General features: G+C 46.8%; 1 protein-coding gene across 4 annotated transcripts in view; it reads left to right on the forward strand.

Annotated features, from left to right (window-relative positions):
- The window catches only part of TSEN34 (tRNA splicing endonuclease subunit 34), a 167824-nt gene that overhangs the window by 86927 nt on the left and 60337 nt on the right, over window positions 1-20560 (forward strand). For all 4 annotated transcript variants that reach the window (XM_086930345.1, XM_086930344.1, XM_086930347.1 and 1 more), the window contains one exon: window positions 17746-18003. In XM_086930345.1, coding sequence (XP_086786471.1) covers window positions 17752-18003 — 252 coding nt within the window. In that variant the 5' untranslated portion in view covers window positions 17746-17751. The remainder of the gene's footprint in view (window positions 1-17745; window positions 18004-20560) is intronic.

Here is a 20560-nt window from a genome sequence, read left to right on the forward strand (position 1 = left end):
GATAAAACGGTTTATTGGGAAAAAGCTTGAGAAAATAGAAAAGTTTTTAGGGCCTTGCGAAAAAGTGTGTATTGGGGGCAGGATCTGAGATGGGCCGGGAGAGAGTTCCAGAAAGCAGGGGCGAGTGTAGAAAATTTCGTGCCACCCCACTTTTTGCGTTTAAAGCGAGGAACTGTGAGCAATTGTTGGGCAGATGAGCGTAGCTCCCTGACAGGGACATAGGGTTTGATTTCAGAGGAGATAAAGGCAGGCGCTGCGCCGGCCCGGGCCTGAAAGATGATGCAGCCCAGCTTGAACTGGGTTCGTTCACGGATAGGAAGCCAGTGTAGAGACTAGAGAAGGGGAGTGACATGATGGGATTTGGCCAAGTTGAAAACCAGGCGAGCCGCCTGGTTTTGGACCAGCTGGAGTCGTCTCATGCTATAGGCGGGCATCTGTTTCAGGATATGAGCGGGGCAGGGATCCAGAGGGGAACCTGATTTGACCAAGGGCAGGAGGGAGAGGAAGGATTCTTTTGTAAGAAGGGGCAGGGAATCAAGGCGAGCCGAGACTGTGTGTGGTTGTGTGTGTGGTTGTGTGTGGGTGTGTGTGTGGTTGTGTGTGTGTGTGGTTGTGTGTGTGTGGTTGTTGTGAGAAGTTGGCCCGATATGCAGTGTTCACTATTCTAGTGACCACTATGTATCGTTCCAAACGACCCTTATGGTGATTGGTTGTAAGTCAACCTTAGACCAGCTATCCTAGTAGCGTGGATACGAGCAGTCTTCGGGCTAAACTCTAGAGGGCGTGTTAAGCCAGCTGTTGTACCATCACATACCCCTTGAACGCCAAGTGAAAGGACACCACACAAGTGTTATGAAAATAAACAGTATATTTATTAAGAATCACAACAGCCCTGGACTCTTTATGAGGACAGGGTACTAAGCACAGAACAAAACTCTTAGGAAAATACTTCAAGTGCACAATTAAAACAAGTGCCCGAGGGCACGGAAAGTTCTAATGGTCTCGGGCGGACCCGATAAGGCAAGTCGGAAGCGAGGGACTCGGGACCCTAGAGTAAGGAGGCTATGCAGGCACCGAAATGCCGAAGTTACCTAGCCACGAGGGCTGCGGCTGCACAAGTCTTACAGGCGTCGGGGTCTTCGCTGACGAGCCAGGAGCCGGAAGAAAAGGAGTTGCTGGCCGGCGACCAGTGATGAATAGTTCGTGGAGATCCAAGCCTGGATCAGAGATCGTTGATACCTGAAAGCAGAGGGGACCAAGTTCGTACTACTAGCCAGTAGTCAGAGGGTACCAGGAAGGCACCGGATGGCCGTCACCTCGACTAGGTGAGTGGGCGACGCTAGGCTCTGCAGTCTCACGGACCCGGAGGCGTTGTCGGCGACCAGGATGGAGGTGCGAGCTGTCCCACGAAGGTTGATGCTGTCGGCGTCGCTGGGCCCAGGATTGGGGCAACAAGCCTTGGCAGATTTCAGGGCCACGTGGTGGGCCTAAAATGGCGTCTTGAGTGGACCAGGAGGGTCCGGGGTGCTTCTCTCAAAGATGGAAGTAAAGGCCAGTCTGGAGCAACCAGACCAGCAGCGTTGGTTGTCGGATGTCGTCGGGGAAGGGCACAAGCCAGCGGCTAGTGACCAGACAACGTGCTGAGCAGCGAGCGGAAGGGCCCCACGCAGATCGTGGAGATGCTGGGAGACTGCACTTCGGTGCAGGAGCTGCTCAGGGTCGGGGCTTCTCGGACCCCAGAGCACTCACCAGAGAATTGCTTCGATGGTCGTGCTGATTAAGAAAGCGTGCAGGTTTTGATGATGGCCGGTCCCTCGAGGTCTCGGTGCACCCACAGATCTCAGCTGAGCTGACGACGTGGGTAGAGGTCAGAGGTGCCAGGGAAGCCGGTTCTCGTCGAGCTGGGCCGTCGGATCCTTGAGGAAGGACTTACAGCAAACCGCAGAGTTCTTAGATGGTGCCCGCTGATGCAGGGTGACTACTCCTTAGTCACAAGGGAGAAATCTTGAGAAGAGTCTCGAAGTCCTTTCGTAGAAAGTATTCTTGATTCAAAGATGATCTAATTTGGAAGGGTCCCCGCTCCGGCCTTTATCCTAAAGAAAGGGGTGGGTACATGACTAGGTCCTGCCCTAAGGGTGGGACCAGGAAGGGGGGTAGTTACACCCCTCTCCCCTGCCGGACTTTCCCCAGGTCAGGGGCTGGCGCCCCTGGAACTGGTTCTGACCGGCAGATGCGTAGTGAGCCCCGGGGTGCCACTCCGCAGTCACCTTCTCGCAAAGCCCTACCTACCCAGAATACACAAACCCTGTCTGGGACGGTGCGAACACCGCCCTTGACAGGAAACCCTTTGTCCAGGCTCTCCTCGCTGGAAGGACTCCCAGCAGCAGGAGGTCAGACTCGTGTCTGTGGTGGCAGCATCCATTTTGTGGAGCTGAGGCTTTAGTTAACTTTAACCGGGGTTCACAGTTACGTACATGTCGTGTCCCTCTAGAAGGGCGGAAGGCTAACCTCGTCGCCAGAATTGGTGAGGGGATAGCATCCCGATTCGTATGACACCTTACTCGACATGTCTTGATAACGCTATACCGAAGTTACCGATGTGATACGCGTTATCATGGAACAGCCATTGGGTCTTGGTTCCGCAAGCTGCAACCGGGCTCGGCTCGTGCCAGAGCCCAATTCACACGGGTCCATGCACTCTGCCTTCAGGATTGTCAAGGCCTGCCATAGGAGTGACTGATAGGAACCCGGCTGTCCATTGTGAGGTTAGATATAGGGATACTATACCTAAAGCAACGAGCGTGTACGCTACGTTGCACCAGCTGTCGTGCAGCCAGTTGTGTCAGATTTAGATGGCCAGCCAGGGGTGGCATAATACCCGCTTCAGCCCCTGGTAGGCCCTGGGTACACCGATGCCCTGAGTTACAGGGTCTGACAAGGTGGCCCAGTTCCAATTGGGTAATGCACCTAAGGTACATGCATCAATTTAGAGAGAGAACAGCTAGGCTGTGGGTCTGATTAGCAGGCCCACAGCCCGAGAAAGTCGTAAACCAGTGAAACAAAAGCAAAAAGTCCGGGTGATCATAGGATTGCAGACCCTACTCTCCTACAGTTGTGTGTGGTTGTGTGTGTGGTTGTGTGTGTGTGTGGTTGTGTGTGGTTGGGTGTGTGGTTGGGTGTGTGTGGTTGTGTGTGTGGTTGTGTGTTTGTGTGGTTGTGTGTGTGTGGTTGTTTGATTGCAATATTTCCTTTTATCTGCATATTTGCTCACCTGTTTCCATCCCCTCTACTTTTTGTCCATGTTACTGATATACACATTAGTTAGCTTCAGTGATGCTAAATAAGATCAATAGTACTGTGATGTTACTTTCTGTGATGTCCCTTCTTGTGACGCAATATTCAATTGGGGGGGCCTCACATCTTCCCTTTCGCCCTGGGCCTCAGAAGGCCTAGGACCGGCCCTGACAGGACCTCTACCATTCTACTCACCGTCTCCCCTCTGCTAAAGCATGCATGCCGCCCACTCCAACTGCGTTGCCCGAAACAGATAAATTACTTCACAAGAATATACCTTTTAATTCTGTTTTGCAGGATGACGTATCCTTTGTCCCAAAAACCGAGACATGGATTTAAAATTAAGGAAAGCGTCAGAACACCGGGACAGGCCTCGGAAACTGGGACTGTCTGGGGAAATCTTTTATGTATTGTATTGTAATTGTAATTGCATTTATATAGCGCTTACTACCCCTGACGAGGCGTCGAAGCGCTTTTTCGGCGGGTAGCACGCTACTCCGGGACCAACAGAGAAATTAGTGTTGAATTAGTATAGTGAAACATGCCAGTACATTTTAAGTGGTGGATAGGTTAATCAGTTATTTGGATTTGGAATGATAGCAGAAGGATAGAGTAGGACAAAGGTTTGTATTTATTTATCGCTCGCTTGTTGACGCATGCTATTCAGGGAGCCTATAGAGGATTAGTGGTGAATTAATATGGTGAAATATGAGGTAATTTCAGTGGTGGATATTAGTCTGTTACTTGGAGTGAGAAGGATAGCGGATGGGTAAAAGGGGAAGAAAGATTTGCATTCATATAGCACTTGTTACCCCTGATGGGCGTTGAAGCGCTTTTCTGGCGAGTAGCACGCCACTCCGGAACCCATAAAGGGTTAGTGTTGAAAATTAGTATAGTATAAATATGAAGTAATTTAAGTAGTAGATATGTTATTCAGTTATTTGGGCAGTATATTAGTATAGTTGAATATGGAATATGGAATTTGAGAAGTGAAACATGTTAGTCTGTTAATTTTTATTGAAAAAGAATAGTGGAGGGATAAAAGAGTGAAGGATTTTTTTTTTTTTTTTAAAGTCTTAGCAGTATGAAGAAGCTTTTGGATGAGTAAAAAGGAGTTTTGGAGGGAAGGGGTCAGAGGGGAGAGTTTGTTAAAAGAGGTGTCAGATGATGCAAGGAGGTGTAGAGCAGGAGAGAGTCTAGAAAAGGTTATTTTGGCGATCATAGTAGTGGTGTGGGGTTTGGGCTAAATGAGAGAGTGGATGTAGATGATATGTTGATAGATCTATAGGATGAGAGATAGGGTGTTGCATTAGAAGGAGTAGTAGAAAGAAGTTTGAGAGGAGTCAGAAGGTTGGGGTAGAAGATATGAGTGAGGTATAGGCTGAGAAATAGGCTAGTGCATTGGAAATGCTAAATTAGAAGAAAGAGATAAGTATATAGATCCATAAGTACATTAAAAGTATATAGATATATATAAAAAAGTAAGTATATTTAGATTAAATATATTGATAGAGGCACAGGATGAAAGATAGGGTAGTGCATTGGATATGCTTTTTCAGGAGAAAAGTAACAGACACACAGATCCAAGTACATGAAGGTACATAGATGTACAATGGAAATATGTACATGTAGACCAAAAATGATTTTTATTTATTGATGATGATGATTATTATTATTTTTTTTTTCCTTCTCTTAACAACATAATTGTTTTACATGTTTTATAAAGTAATACACAAAGATAGGTACATATCTATAGTGAAAACAAATGCTTACATACAGAGGGATATGCTGTAAATTTCTATTTCCGTATGGTGCTTATGTGGGGAAGAGCCAGATCTTGAGTAGTTTTCTGAAGATAAGGTGGTTGTCGGTGGACCTTATGTTGGGGGGTAAAGAGTTCCATAGTTTGGCTGCTTGAACAGAGAAGGATGTGCCACCCATTGTTTTTTTCTTGTATGGTCGGATTTTGAGGCGAGAGGCTCCTTTAGAGCGCAGGTTCCTTTGTTGAATGTGCTTGGTGATTTTATTCCTGATGAAGAGTGGTCCTATTCCATGTATTGCTTTGTGGGTAATACAAAGCAGCTTGAACGTGGATCTTCTGGCAACCGGTAACCAATGCAGGGCTTTCAAGGCAGGGGAGATGTGGTCTTGTGGTTTGATATGCAAGAGTAGTCTGGCAGCCGAGTTCTGAATCCGTTGTAGTCTTTTCATGGTCGCTAAAGGTGATCCGTGGTAGAGGCTATTGGCGTAATCGAGTTTGGATAGAACAAGGGAGATGGTAGCTTGGACCTTGTGTGGAAATCCCAAATGAGGGAAAATTCGTCTCAGCGTTTTTATAGTAGCAAAGCTTGATCTTGCTAGTTTATTTACTTGGACATTCATCGACAGCTTGGAATCCATGGTCATTCCGAGGTTTCTTACTTCCTTCGATACTTTAGGCAGTGATCGCAGTTCATCAGGCCATGCGGCAAGCGGGTTGTAATTTTTCCAATCGCCACACGTGAGTATTTCAGTTTTTGAAGCATTCAATTTGAGATGGCTCCAAGTCATCCACTGATCCACGGCTCTGAGACAGCTGAAAATTGGTGATTTTACAATGTCTTTGGGGCATTCCAGTTGAAGGAGTATTTGAGTGTCATCTGCATAGTTGTAGCACGTGAGGTGAAATTTATTGATCAGTATTGGTAAAGACTTCATGTAGATGTTGAAAAGCATGGGCGAGATGATAGAACCTTGAGGGACCCCTGCTTTTGTGGCGTACGGTTTGGACGAGAAAGGTGGGGTGTGGATGACATTAGTTCTGTTTCGAAGGTAGGACGTGATCCAGTCTAGAGCAGTTCCCTCTATGCCGGCTTCATAAAGTCTATGTTTCAGAGTGTCATGGTCAACCGTGTCAAAGGCAGCAGAGAGGTCCAAGAGGAGTAGCGCAGCAACCCCGTTGCGGTCAACTGTATTCTTTAGGTCATCCCAGATGGCAAGGAGGGAAGATTCTGTGCCTCTTCCCGGACGGAATCCTGTTTGGAAATCTGAAAGTATGTCATTTTCTTCAATGAATTGTGACATCTGGGCGAACGCTGCTCTTTCTATCAGTTTGCCCAGGAAAGGTCCATTTGTAATGGGTCTGTAGTTGTCGGGGTTCAGCGGGTCCAAGTTTGTTTTCTTCAGTAAAGGGCGTATGTATGACTTTTTGAGTTCTTCCGGAAATATTCCAGTAGTTAAAGAATCGTTGATGATTCTTCTTACTGGAATGGCAGCAGAGGTTGTTAAAAGAATTGTCTTGAAAGTTTGTGGCGGACAGGGGTCAGAAGGGCTGCCGGCAGGCCTGCTTGCTTTGACCAGGTCCATAAATTTATCGTGTGAGATGTGTTGGAAGGAACGGAGAGGCTTGATTAGAGCATTCTTGGATAGTTGTTTTGTACAAGGGTTGGTGCTGGTGCTTTGTTTCTGTTGTAAGTACGAGTCCAGCGTGTCTGCTTTGTCCTTGTAATGATTTGCCAGTTTGTCTGTGAAATCTTGAGTAACAGGATGAGTTCCTTCTAGGCAATTTGGTTTTCGAAATTCATTGAGTATTTTATAGAATTCTTTATTTGCACATTTAGCGTTTTGAATTCTGTCTGAATAGTACTTTTTCTTAGCTTTTTTGATAGCCGACTTATATAATCTGTTAATTTTTTGTAGGTTAAGTTTGTCTTGTTTGGCATTTGTTTTGAGCCAGGTGCGTTGCAGCTTTCTAATTTGTTGTTTTATGTTTTTTATTTCTATGTTTCTCCAAGGCGCTTTTTTCCTTTTGTTCTGTTGTGTGGTTTTGAGTGGTATCAGGATGTCAAACGCTTCATGTAGCCACTCATATAGATTCTGAACAGAATTTATGGTTTCCAGATTTATACTAGATGTTAGTTGTGTTTCCAAGTGTTCAAAATTGAGTTTGTTCCACGGCCGATAGGTGGATGGATGTAAGGTAGTTTTAGTTGAGTCGCTTAGTGTTGTTTTATGTTGGAAAGCAAGCAAGTGGTGGTCTGACCATGTGACTGGAGTTATCGTTTGAAAGGTAACTAGTTCAGTATTAGCAAAAATGACATCTAGGATATGTCCAGCGATGTGTGTTGGATTGGGGACAATCTGATGTAGGTTCAATGCGTCTAGGCCATTGATTATTGTTTTTGGATGGGTCATATTGGTTTTATCAAACCAAATGTTAAGGTCACCCAGAATGCACAGGTTGGAGTTTATTGTTATCAGATTTGAAACTGTGTCTAGAAGTGCGTCTGGGAATGTTGCCTTATTTCACACACACCATAGAAGGGCAAATGCACGGCTGCCAGTGTAAATGCACAATCGATGTGTTTCCAAGTCCCGGGCCGCCGCTCTTCGTGCTGTATGGCCTCAGGCGTGCTATAGTCACGCAGCGCATCACAAGCCGAGCTATAGTGAACTGAACCGTGTCAGGAATGCGCTGCTCATGGGTTCCGTAGCCTGGCAGAATGTAGCGCCTCAGGTTATAACTCTTGTCCGCCCTCTGTTGTTAGTGTCTTGATAAACCTCCTGGCCCGTCAGCGTGTGTTCACTGCTGTCCCGTCCCAATCTGTGGTGCCTCACGGCAGTGAAAGAGTTGCGTGGAACACCTGTAGTGTAGTGTCTTTCTAATTAGTGCCTCAAAGACTGCCCTCCTTCCGGAGTTTAAGGCGCTAAGTTGATGGTTTACTAGTGCTTAGAAACGCACATTCATCTCCAACGCATTTTGGCTCATTTCATATCGACTTTAAATAAAAAGTGTACGATTATTCGAAAATGTTGAGTGTGTGGGCATGCTAATAGGGGATAATATCTTGTGACTAAAAGAAGAAAGAAAGAAAAAACCTGTAGAAAGGGGCTTTTCGCTACTTACCATGAATTGGAATCATTATCAATTTTTCTTTGCTGTTTTTTCTTTTTTTGTTGTTGCATTTTTACTTCTAGCAGCACTTCACATAAGCAACAGTTACATTACACATTCAGTATTTTGTTTGCTAGGCTCAGGGAGATTAAGTATTTGTCCAGAATCGCAGGATGTGAGGCGACGCTAAGACTCGAATCTGGTTTCCTAGGGGTGAAGTTGGCAGCTCTGATCGTAGCACTGTATCCTTCTTCCCCCTCCCACCCATTTCTTCTCCAGTATTTAGCCTCCCTCTTTGCTCATGGCAAACATTCACCCAACGTGTGGTTCTTGCCAGTACGAGAAAATTGCCACTTGGGAAAAAATGCATATTTTAAACACAATAACACATACATGCCAACCCTCCCGATTCAGGCGTGAGACTACCGATTTGAAGGCTAGTCTCCCGCCTCCCGATTCAAGCATCCAGAAACCCGATACTGAAAATCTCACCTTTGGTTTTTAGGTTTCGGCCTGGCCGTAGAATTGCGAAGCAGTGCTCCGCCCAGGGCAAAAACCTATGTCCTACAGTATGGTGCTTCGTCCCGCCTCTGTCTTCCATTGGCTAGCTCCATAAATGGAGGCTAGCCATTGGAAGAGATTGGCTGTCAGTCACTATTTCCCCGCCGGAACGCGAATTTGGGGGCGTTTCCGTGTCTTTTTTTAATTCCCGCCCTCCACACCCTCCGTCTCGCCGTCCCGTTGTCCATGCCTTCTCCCTCTCGCCCGCCCACTGTCAGTGCCTCCTCCCTCCCGCCCACCTACTGTCCGTGCCTCCTCCCTCCCGCCCCCCACTTTATAATATTTATATTACTGCAGTATAGTTGTGTGCAGCTGAGCCAAGTGCGGCATCAGCAGAGGGCTGAGCGCAGTGATTAGCGTAGGTTGGAGATAGAGAATACTTAATTCGTCGTTGAGAATTGTTGAGGTTTTTCTGTCCTTATTAGGAGTAAAAGGCAGCAAACACACATCATTGGTGTTTTTTGAAAAAATGTGGTGTCTACCCATTGTAGGTGCCCCCAGTATCTCTCAAATGCCTCAACTATCTTTTCCAATCCTTTTAATGGGAGAACTTGACACAGACAACTGCTTGGGCGCCAATGTAGTATATACACATTTGTGTTAAACAGTCAACATGCATAACGTTTTTTCCTACAAGATTTAGTATTCTGTTGTTTGTCCCCATCTCTAACGGCCACCACCTCGGGCTCCAGAAGTTGACCGTGGAGCCGAACAATATCACTTCGGTTTTGGCCGAATTAAGCTTTAAGCAATTCCTGGCCATCCAGGTGCTTACCGCAGTCATGCATTCCTGGAACTTACCGGCCACATCATCCTCTCTCCCTGGTAGCAGAGACACCACTATTTGTGTGTTGTCTGCGTAAGATGTTAATTCGAACCCATAGGAGCGGATGACCGGGGCCAGGGCGGAGATATAGACTTTAAACAGGGTCGGGCTAAGCGAGGTCCCTTGAGGGACCCCACAAGGTGGTTGAAAAGGTTTGGACTCAAAGTCGCCCAACGCAACCACCTGGACCCTGTTGGTCAAAAAAGATCTCAAAATGTCTAAGGCCTTTCCCTGTACCCCGCATTCTTCTAACCGGTCCACCAAGATGGTATGGTGGACCGTATCAAAGGCCGCCGACAGGTCCAACATAACCAAGGCCGCCCGACCCCCTGAGTCCATCACCTTCCTGATCTCTTCCGTTGATTTGATCAGGGTGGACTCCGTACTGTGGCCAGGTCTAAACCCATGTTGTGAGCTGTCTAGCCTGGATGTTCATAATTATTTCTATGATCTTAGCTGGCAATGGCAGTCTTGCAATCTGCCGATAGTTGTTCGGGTCAGTAATATCTAAGTTGAGCTTCTTTAATAGGGGTTTGACAGAGGCCCGCTTCCAGCTCGATGGAAAATCCCCTATCTCAAACAGCTGGTTAAATAATACTGCTAGAGTATCGGCTATGAGGGCTGCTGCCTGTTTTGCTACCGTTGCCGGGCAGGGGTCGTGAGGTGAACCTGATTATATACTCCGCAGGTCCCTCTTGATCTCTTCTCCCTTAACTGGGGCAAAAGCAAGCAGTTTGATGCCCTGTGGGTCCGCAGTCAGGCTCCTAGACCTAGATTCCTGCAGACTTTGTAACACCTGAGCTTCCAAGGATACAAAAATCCTTCCAACCTTGTTTGTAAAAAATTGAGCTAGGTTTTCACAGAGTTCCTGGCTAGGTGGCGTAGCTGCTGCCTTGGGCATGGCCAGGCTTGCAACCGTATAGAAAAGTTCCTTAGGGGAATTTTTAGCCCCGAGGATACGGTCCGTAAAGTAGGATTGTTTGAGTTGTCTTATCTTCTCTTTGTAAATTCCCTGACTAGCTCTATATTTCTTTTTTCCGGCCTCACTATAGTTTTTACGCCAGGCTTGTTCTAGTTTTTTGCACTCTAGCTTGAGCTCCCTGAGTTCCTCTGAATACCAGGGGGCAGACGGAACCATGCGGGAGAGATGCCAACTTTTTGGTGGGGCCAGGATGGTACATGCCTGATTGATGCAGTTATCAAAGGCTAATGCAGCTTCATCTGCCCCTGGGGGCAAAGAGACCTTAGAGGCCACCAACAACTCCTCCAGGGTAGTCCCCTCTATTTTATTCCAGGCTCTATTAATCCTGGCTTCCTTCCTGTTCTGTCTCGCCCTTTGTGATGTCGTGCCTAATTTACAAAACCAAACCACGGCATGGTCTGACCAGGCTATGGGCTCTGAATGAGTACATTTTAATTCTGGATAATTCGTAAAAATTCCGTCCAGGGTATGGCCGGCCATATGGGTTGGGCCTGCGACCACCTGTACTAGCCCTAACCCTTCCATTAAATCTTTCAGTGCCGCTGTGTTGCTATCTTGAATACTTTCCAGATGGAAGTTAAAATCTCCCAGGACCGTATGAGCCTTTGCACACAGTACTTCTTCTAGGAAGCTGGCCGCTGCACCCAGGAACAGTGTCTTGGTGCCGGGTGGTCTGTATATCAGACAGCCCTTGAATGATTGATGGTCCGATAGAACTAAATTAAATGCTAAAACCTCGCATGAATCAAATGATTGCGGAAGGAAGCTACCTTTGATCGAGGGGTGATAAATGACCGTGAGGCCGCCCCCTCTTCTCTGTGACCTGTCTAGTGTGTAGATAAGGTATTCTGCTGGAGTCGCTTTCACTAGATCCGGACCAGAGGCCGAATCCGTCCATGTCTCCGTAACAAATGCTATTTTGATTTTGTTGCCTTGAATCAGCTCAGCAATCTCTAGACTATGCTTGACCAATGATCTTGCATTGATCCGGAGACAGTCAAGATCGCTCCTCGTCGTCTCCCCACTAATCCTGGTGCGCCGGGTCATTGCCTGAGATGGGCACATAAGAGTATCCGGAATGTGTTTGTGACATACATGACAGATATGAGGGCCTCCTTGTGTGCTCCCATCCAGCCACAGTGCTTTACAACCTGTCTTTCTCTTCCCCGCATTCAGACCCAGGAGTATGTTACGCCCATAAAACTTGTGTGGGGATCTGCCTGAGGTAAAACGGCCAGGGATCGTGGCTCTAGGCGCGGGACCGGCGCGGACGGGCGCAGACGGGCCTGCCTTTGGCGTGCCCGCTGCACACGTCCGCTGCGCGGTCGCGCCAGCCCTGTTTTTAAAATGGTGTTGAGAAAAAGCCCTAGAGTGCTCACCTTGGCCCAAACCAAAATGGCGGCCGTCAGGGCGAGCGCTGGATGAAGATCCCTCCTTCCAATGCCTCTGATGTACGTGAGACACGGCCCCAAGCTATGCACTTCCATATTATAATTAGCGGTGAGTTAAATTCATTAGAAAAACGATATTCAGCGAAAAGTTGAAATGTTTAAAAATTGACAGTTCAGTTCCCTGATACCCAGAATCCTTGTTCGTGCAATAAACGCAGTAGCAGCAGTGAGATTAGCAAAGGTTGTAACCTGCTCCCGGCTCACGCCTCAGGAGCTATCAGGGCTACGCGGTCGCGCCAGCCCTGCTTTTAAAATGGTGTTGGGAAAAAGCCTAGAGCGCTCACCTTGGCCCAAACCAAAATGGCGGCCGTCCGGGCGAGCACTGGATGAAGATCCCTCCTTCCAATGCCTCTGATGTACGTGAGACACGGCCCCAAGCTATGCGCTTCAATATTATAATTAGCGGGGAGTTAAATTCATTAGAAAAACAATATTCAGCGAAAAGTTAAAATGTTAAAAAATCGGCAGTTCAGTTCCCTGATACCCAGAATCCTTGTTCGTGCAATAAACGCAGTACCAGCAATGAGATTAGCAAAGGTTGTAACCTGCTCCCGGCTCACACCTCAGGAGCTATCACTTGTAAGTCACTTTTCTATAGTACCACTGGTACACATGCTTCTAATGGGCAGCAGCACTCATTGGGCCACCCACTTAAAGTAGCTTATTAAAACTTGTCTAAAGGATAACTTTGGGTCACTTTATTACATTTAATAGGTGCGAACCTTTGATTGGGAGCAGGTAGCAATATCTTGTTTAGACTCAAATTCATTGTATATCATATCCTTTTGACTGGGAAAACCAGATATCAGATTACAATATTGAAATTGGCTCTTTCAGAAAGTTATGTTCAAGAAACAGTGGTCCACTAAGGTATCATTCTCATATCAACTCTCTCTATATTCCATATAGAGAACAATGGCAATTAGTCATTGTGTGCAATCCCATACATATACACATAATCTATATGCCATTTATGGAATTTCTCCAAAACGCAGGTTTCAAGAAAGTGTCAAACAACATTATTTTATTACAATTTCATTCCAAAAGTTAATAATTTTTAGCTGGTTTTTTTTTTATAAGATCCAGTACTCACAAACGTGAAAGGAATGATCGACGTTGTTTCCCTCAGTAGGGGGGTTAATCTAAGTTGGCCCCCTCAAGGAATTTATTTATTATGCAACTTATAACGCGCAGACTAAACCCGAAGGTATCAAGGCGCCTATCAAAATCAATAAACAGAATATACAAAGCACCACTACGGGTATGCACGTGTAAAGAGGTGAGTCTTTAGCGCAGATCTAAAAGTTTGCAGAGAGGGACTGGATCTTACTTCCAAAGGGAGGGCATTCCACCATTTAGGTGCCAGGAAGGAAAAGGCCTTACCTCCCCATCTTGCTTTTCTGACACGGGGTACAGAAAGGAGAAGTTTGTAGCTGGAGCGAAGATTCCTACTGGGGTTATGCCGAGAAAGAATGGATCCCATGCTTGTAGGGCTGGGTTTAGCTAAGGCTTTATACACCAGGCACATGGATTTAAAAAGGATCCGGTACTCAACGGGGAGCCAGTGAAGTTGTTTTCGGGCTTCGGTGGCAGAGGCACGTTTCGGTAGGTCAAGAGCAAATCTCGCTGCCGCGTTCTGGACCACCTGCAAGCGCTGTAGATGACTCTTGTTCAGTCCTGCATACAGCGCGTTGCAGTAATCCAGTCGCGAACCCAAGAGAGCGACAGCAAGTTGCTTTCTTGCCTGGGGTGACAAAAAGTGCCTGATTTTCCTCAGAATGTGGATAATCCCCCAGCAGGTCGAAACAGTCCTGTTGACCTGATGGCACATACTAAGGTTAGGGTCGATCATAACTCCCAGGTTTTTTGCTGACGAGGTGGGCTCGGGACATACGCCCAGCGAGTTCGGCCACCACTCCGCCGACCAGATCGTTTCCTTTCCTCCAAAGACCATCACCTCCGTCTTCTCCCCATTCAGTTTTAGTGAATTGTGGATCATCCACTGGCCAACTGCCTCCATGCAAGATCTAAAATTGGCGGCAGTTGACGTAGCTGGCTGGGAGAGAGAGACTAGGATCTGAGTGTCGTCCGCGTAGGAAACTACCTCCATCCCAAAAGATCTAATGATCGAATGAATTAAAAGACTCCCGGTCCAGAAGGGGCTTCTGCTTAATGGGACCCGGTCATGAATAAAATTACTGAAAATTGCTCCTACCGCTTGCAAAGGTCAGATGGAGTACAGAAGAAAAGAAAAGAATTTCAGATTCATCCTATGTGTGCTTTTGTTTGCTACCCATTCGGATGAGTCAAGTCCGGGTGCTTTCTTTTCATCTGTACTATGCTTAATCTTCTCATCATCCATTTCTTGACAGCAAACTTTCTTGGCTATGGGGGAAGTGTTCCCTGTGAATAGCTAGATTTCAAGGGGAAGCCCCAATGGGGGATGAGTGGGGTATGGCAGAGTCTAGAACTGCACCTAAGAAACATGGCGGGGTCTAGAAATGTATAGAGAAGGCATTATACATTAGCCGTCCGCATAATAGACTTCTTTAGAAAGGAGAATTATCCCATCATTTCGAAAGTTAAGACAGACTGAGCACTACACAGGAAGATATTTACGCATTGTCAAATCATTGCCTGAGAAGCCGTGTGCAACATTTCTTGTGGAGTAAATGGTGCAGATGCGTGTATATCTCCAGAATCGTGGCTGTTGCCTGCTGGTACCTAGGGTGATATGGCTCAAAGATCTGAAGGCCAGTCATGATTTTTAGGTCTCGCCTGTCGATGCGCATGCGCATCGAGCAAGCGAGACTATGGGGGCTTATCCACTCTTTGTCCAACTTGCAAGGAATCGTGGCGATTCCTTGCAGTGCCCGTGACTTTTAAGCTCAATGCGCATGCGCATTGAGCTTAAAAGCGCGTGCACATGCCCCCAGCCGCCTGCCTTGCCTACTCTCCCGCCCCCTCACTTCTTGATTGCACAGCCGCTAGGCCGTGCCTCCCCTACTCCTCCTCCTACTCTCCTCCCCTCGCCGTCTGTTCCCGCACTCCTCCCACACCCCCGCTCCGCCCCCTCCCCGCCGCGTCGCATTTGTCGAAACTGGTGAGTCTATGTCTGTGACAGGAGGAGCCACGTCGTCTGTGTGTCTTTGTACCCACAGGTGTCCAGAAGTTTGGCCATGTTGTTTTTATGTCCTCGGAACCAAGGCCTGCTTCGATTCAGAGATGCTCGATCCCAAGTGTTTCTTCGGAGCCAATGCGGGGTTAAAGTTTGTTTGGTAGCTTTCGGTGCCGATGTACTTGTTGGTGCTGACTTGTGCTGGAGCCATCCTCCTGATGTGGCCTTGTCGCCGGATCGAGCACATTCTTGTCCCTTTTCAGCTCCAAGGAATGCTTGTGTTGTCGACCTGAGCCTGAGGGCTGTGACGTACCGTGGCACGGTGGGGAAAGTGTTTGCAAGATTTTCTTGGCACGTGAGTGAGCGCAACACTTCAAAGTCAGTCACATCAGCAGATGTTACGGGCACCCGGAGCTCACAGCCACTCTCTCTGCCCGCCCGCTCTCCACTCCATCAGGCAGCCAGCTTCAGGAGAGCAATCTGCGGGGTGCCGCCATTTTGTATAGGGTAAAGGCTCAGGCGCCAGCATCTAAAAGTTATATTTAAACAGCCCCCTCTCGCAGCAATTGTGTACTTGCAATGTGTAGATCTGGCGCTCGAGGCAGCGCGGTCCGCCAGCCCCAGGCACCTTTGCGTGCTTTGCTTCGTTCTCCGCAGTTTCCCACAGCTGCGGCCTTCAGTCTCGCTTTCCGCCTCGGGCTCGATTTTAGCAGCGAGATAATGGTGCTCGGCTGCGGCTGGTTCAGTGTCTCCCAATCGGGTCCCACCTTCCTCCGGATCTCGCCCAGCGGGACACTTTTCGCTCCGTTGTTTTTCGTTCGTGTGGCCACCAAAGCTTACCCCACCGTGTAGAGTGAACAGCACGCCAGTTACACCTCTCACACCCTCACACACACTCACACTCACGCAACGTCACACATCCGAAGCCTCACACCCCCTCACTCACACTCACCCTCACACCCCCTAACGCTCACACCCCCTAACGCTCACACCCCCTAACAATCACCCCCTAACCCTCACCCCCTCACTCTCACCCCACACCCTCACCCCCTCACCCTCACCCCCTCACCCTCACCCCCTCACCCTCACCCTCACCCCCTCACCCTCACCCCCCCACCCTCACCCTCCACCCTCACTCACCCTCAACCCCTCACCCTCACACCCTCAACCCTTCACCCTCAACCTCTCACTCACCCTCACTCACCCTCACTCACCCTCAACACCTCAGCCTCACCCTCACTCACCCTCACTCACCCTCAACCCCTCACACTCACTCACCCTCACCCTCACTCACCCTCAACTCCTCACCCTCACTCACCCTCACCCTCACTCACCCTCACCCACACTCACCCTCCCTCAACCCCTCACCCTCACTCACCCTCAACCCCTCACCCTCACCCTCAAAGCTTCACCCTCAACCCCTCACTCACCCTCACTCTCACTCCCCCTCACTCAGCCTCAACTACTCTCACTCACCCTCAACCCCTCACCCTAACTCACCCTCACCCTCACTCACCCTCAACACCTCACTCACCCTCACCCTCACTCAACCTCAACCCCTCACCCTCACTCACCCTCACTCACTCTCACTCTCACTCACCCTCAACCCCTCACCCTCACTCACCCACACTCACCCTCAACCCCTCACCCTCACTCACCCTCACTCACCCTCACTCACCCTCAACCCCTCACCCTCACACAGTGCAATAGGTCTCAGACCATTTCAGTTAGAGCTTTAAGAAATGTTTATGGCTTTTTTTATTTGTAATTCTTTAGCATTGGCTACAGGAAACAAAAATGCTAAACATTTACAAAAAAAACCCATAAACAATTCTAAAAGCACTAACTCTAATGGTGCGAGACCTATTGCATTTCCAATGCTTGTTCTAATAGCATCTCCTTACTTCAATAGGGTAGTATCCATTATAGAGTATTAAGTGAAGAAAACAGTCTGTGCTTTAGACGATAAGGCGGGTGTGCTGCATGTTCTCAGCTTTAAGGGAGGCCTGCTGATTCTTTTGTAATACCTGTTATCACAGAATTCCCATATTCCGTCGTTGAGAGGCACCCCACATTATTTGCAGTACTTATATGCTGTAACCCTTGTGTTTGTCCCAAACCAAATGTAAGATTGTTACAAAGGACTTTCACGTTTATGGCTGCACCAACTGAAAACATTTGGTATTTCAAACATTCACTCTTCTTCATATTATTCTAACTGTCAACTGCATTGTAACTCATCCTGGGATATTTTGTCTTATGTTTTTTAGCTTTGTAAATGGAAATGAGTCCGGTTTATCAACACTCCTTTTCTGGCCCCAAGTTCAGCTGGTGTTTCTTTGGCTATTTTGTATGTTCAGCAACTTTGATATTTTTGGAAAAGTCAAAAATTACCCACTCTGGTGACAGAGCATTTTTAAAAGCTTTGATCAACGTCTCTTCTGCACCTTTTAAAAATCAGGGAGACCTACATTAAGTTTTGGTGCCTATTAAAAATCAAATTTTTACTTCGTTCTATCATATTCTCTTTGTCTTCTCTGGTTAGGTGTGGTGTTGTATCCTGGTGTGTTAAGAATCTTGGGTGTATGGTGTGCTAAATAAATCCATAAAAACATAACCCATTTTTATTTTTATTCCCAGGCAGCTATGATCCGGATTTCTGTGCTTGATGGCAAGGCTCTTGTTTGGAATGCAGACGATGCCAGAGACATCCGAGAATGCCATGGCCTGGCTGGCAATTTAGTTGGCTCTCTAGCTCGCAAACCACGGCAGAATGTGAGGCTGGGGCTCCCCCTACAACTGCTTCCAGAAGAGGCCAGGCTTCTGGCAGAAATTGGAGCGGGGACCTTGGTGAATTGTACATCTCCCAGACAGTCCCACTCAGCTGAGTCAACAGAGGTGATTGCATCCAATTTTAAAGGCAGAGCAAGCAAGCACTGCATCCTAAAATTTTAAGATGGGCAAAATTGTTCATAAACCTAGTTCTATTGAAAGGATGTTATTAGCTTTTTACGTGCACACTAAAATTGAATTTTTGGCACATGTGGACTGTGGAAGGAGAGCCTGAACAGAGGGTCAATTGGGAAGAGAAATCTGGGGATGATCGACAGTTTAGAAATCATAGGAGTGAGAAAAAATCTGGGCCCAAGAGCAAGTACAAAATTGGTGAATGATGGATAAATCGTGGCCTACCACTAGATAAGTTAGCCCTTTAGATGTAGAGAGTGTGCTATATATTAGGTTTACACTATTGTAAGTAACTGTAATCTTACACAGTGACAAGGAAGTTAAAGTTAGTTTACACTGGTGCCCTTGGTCATAACATGCGCACTACTAAGGTCCTGAGAAGCAGACTCTGAAATCTGAGTGTAAATTTGAAAGAGAAATCAAGGCATTGAGGAGACAGTCGACGTAATCTGGGCTTGAAAGGGATTTAAGTCAGGTAGGAAAGGATAGTTAAAGGGCTGCTGGGTACAAGGGCCAAACAGATTCTAGGAAAGCAATTGATTGCACTCTTTATTTCCAAATAATCTGTAGGCAGATCCTTCCTCCTGCATCACCCGCAGTAATTTCAGCTCCTGTGTCTCATTCCAATGAGAGGTGAATATTGGTAGAATTAGGATTTATTTGTGTGATACTGACAGGTGTGTGCCTTATTTAGAGGATTTCACAGACCATTGGGAGGAAAGAAATATCAGGGCTGACATCTGAAAAGGGGTGGATAAGGTACACGGAGATACAGGCGCATATCTCCGCCTTCTTTGCCTCAAGAATGACAGATATACCACGGGGAAGGGAACTACCCTCCCCATGCTCCTCATGGTCAGCCCCCTGTATTCTCCTTATGTGGGCAGGCGAGCTAACATACGTTTTTAGAGTTGTAGACCTGGTTTTCTATTTTTAGAGGCTGCTCCATTTGAGAGATTTGTGGAAGTGTGGATAATGAAAAAATGCAACTGTACCCATTTCACTCTATGATTTCTGGGGTAATGGTGGAGAAAAGCAGCAATCCATTTCTCTCATACAGTTGTTGCAATTGCCTCTTACTTAGTCTTGCAAAGTCCATTTACATTCACAACAAATGTCCCCACACCCTATCATTGGGTTTTCGTGTTCCATTCCTCTTTTGATTGGCAATTCCCACATTTTCTCCCCTTCAGCTACAGTAGTGCCCTTCCATAATAATACCACTCACTCATGTTTGAATTCAGTGTGTATTCTCTCTACTGTGATAGTTTATTGCAGTGTAATGAGGTGAAAACACTATTGATTGATTGGAGTACTTCCTTTAAGCACCTCCATTTATTTTCCATAATTTCAATCCTTCCTTCTTCACTCAACCTCTTCTCTTTCATTTTCTTTACACATACCCCTTATTCTATTAAGGACTGATTGCTTCTTGTATGACTGATTATTTCAATCTGCCAATTTTCAACCTTTGTTTTCTGTGAATGGAATCTTGCAGGTCACACCTCAGGTTTTTCTGTGAATGGGTTCTCCAAGATCTCCAATGGCAAGGATCAGTCTCCTCGTCCCCTTTACTGTGAATACCATCTTATAAGCCTCTTTTAAACTGAATGGTCTTTCTTCCATCCTCCTTTTCAAAAATTGCCTCTTTAAAAACTATTTTATAATTAGGGCAGAGTTTTGTGCATTTCCTCACCCTATATGCCTTAAGCGTTTCAATTGCCAAAAACCTTTTCCATAAACATTATTTTGAAAAATATAGTGGCTTTGGGTCAACCCCCTTCATCTGTTAGACGCTTGGCATCATCTCCCTTCAGTCTTTACTTTAATAAAGTGTAATTAACTGTTTGGATCTGTCTCTCTGCTGTACTGCTGCTGTCTCATTGGTATTAGAACTACAAGCTTCTCATTTAGAGCTCAGTGGACGATGTACATCCACCAAAAGGCAGCAGGTGGTTTCGCTGCTAAACACCTAGTTCTCCCCCTCTATTTAGTTTGGGGATGCAACCATGGGACGCCTTTCAATCAGGTGTCAGACCTTGGAGGTACACAGAATCTACACTCCTGAGCAGCAGGGAATAACGTTTCTATTTACTAGACCAAGGAATATCATATGCCATGCACTCAACTCTGTATCACTCCATTTTACGCAAGTGTGCTCTATGCCAATCTTCTCTACTCCACACTAATCTACTCTGCACAGCTATACTCTACCCTGCACCACCCCACTCTGAAACAATCTATGCCTCTGCGCTCGGTGCCACTGCACTCAGTGCCACTCTACTCTCCACCACTCTAACGGCCACATGCATCATTGTTGCCGTTTGCGATTTCTTAATTGCGAAAATTAAGGAATCTCAATTAAGAAATCGCAAAAGGCTATGCATCAAGAAATCACAATTTTTTTTGCGATTTCTTAAAATTCCTTAATTGCGATTCACAATTTGCGAATCGCAATTAAGGAATCCCTTCCCATTGATTCCTATGG

This window comes from Lissotriton vulgaris, chromosome 7, assembly GCF_964263255.1.
Source record: "Lissotriton vulgaris chromosome 7, aLisVul1.2, whole genome shotgun sequence".
In the NCBI taxonomy this organism is placed as follows: domain Eukaryota; kingdom Metazoa; phylum Chordata; class Amphibia; order Caudata; family Salamandridae; genus Lissotriton; species Lissotriton vulgaris.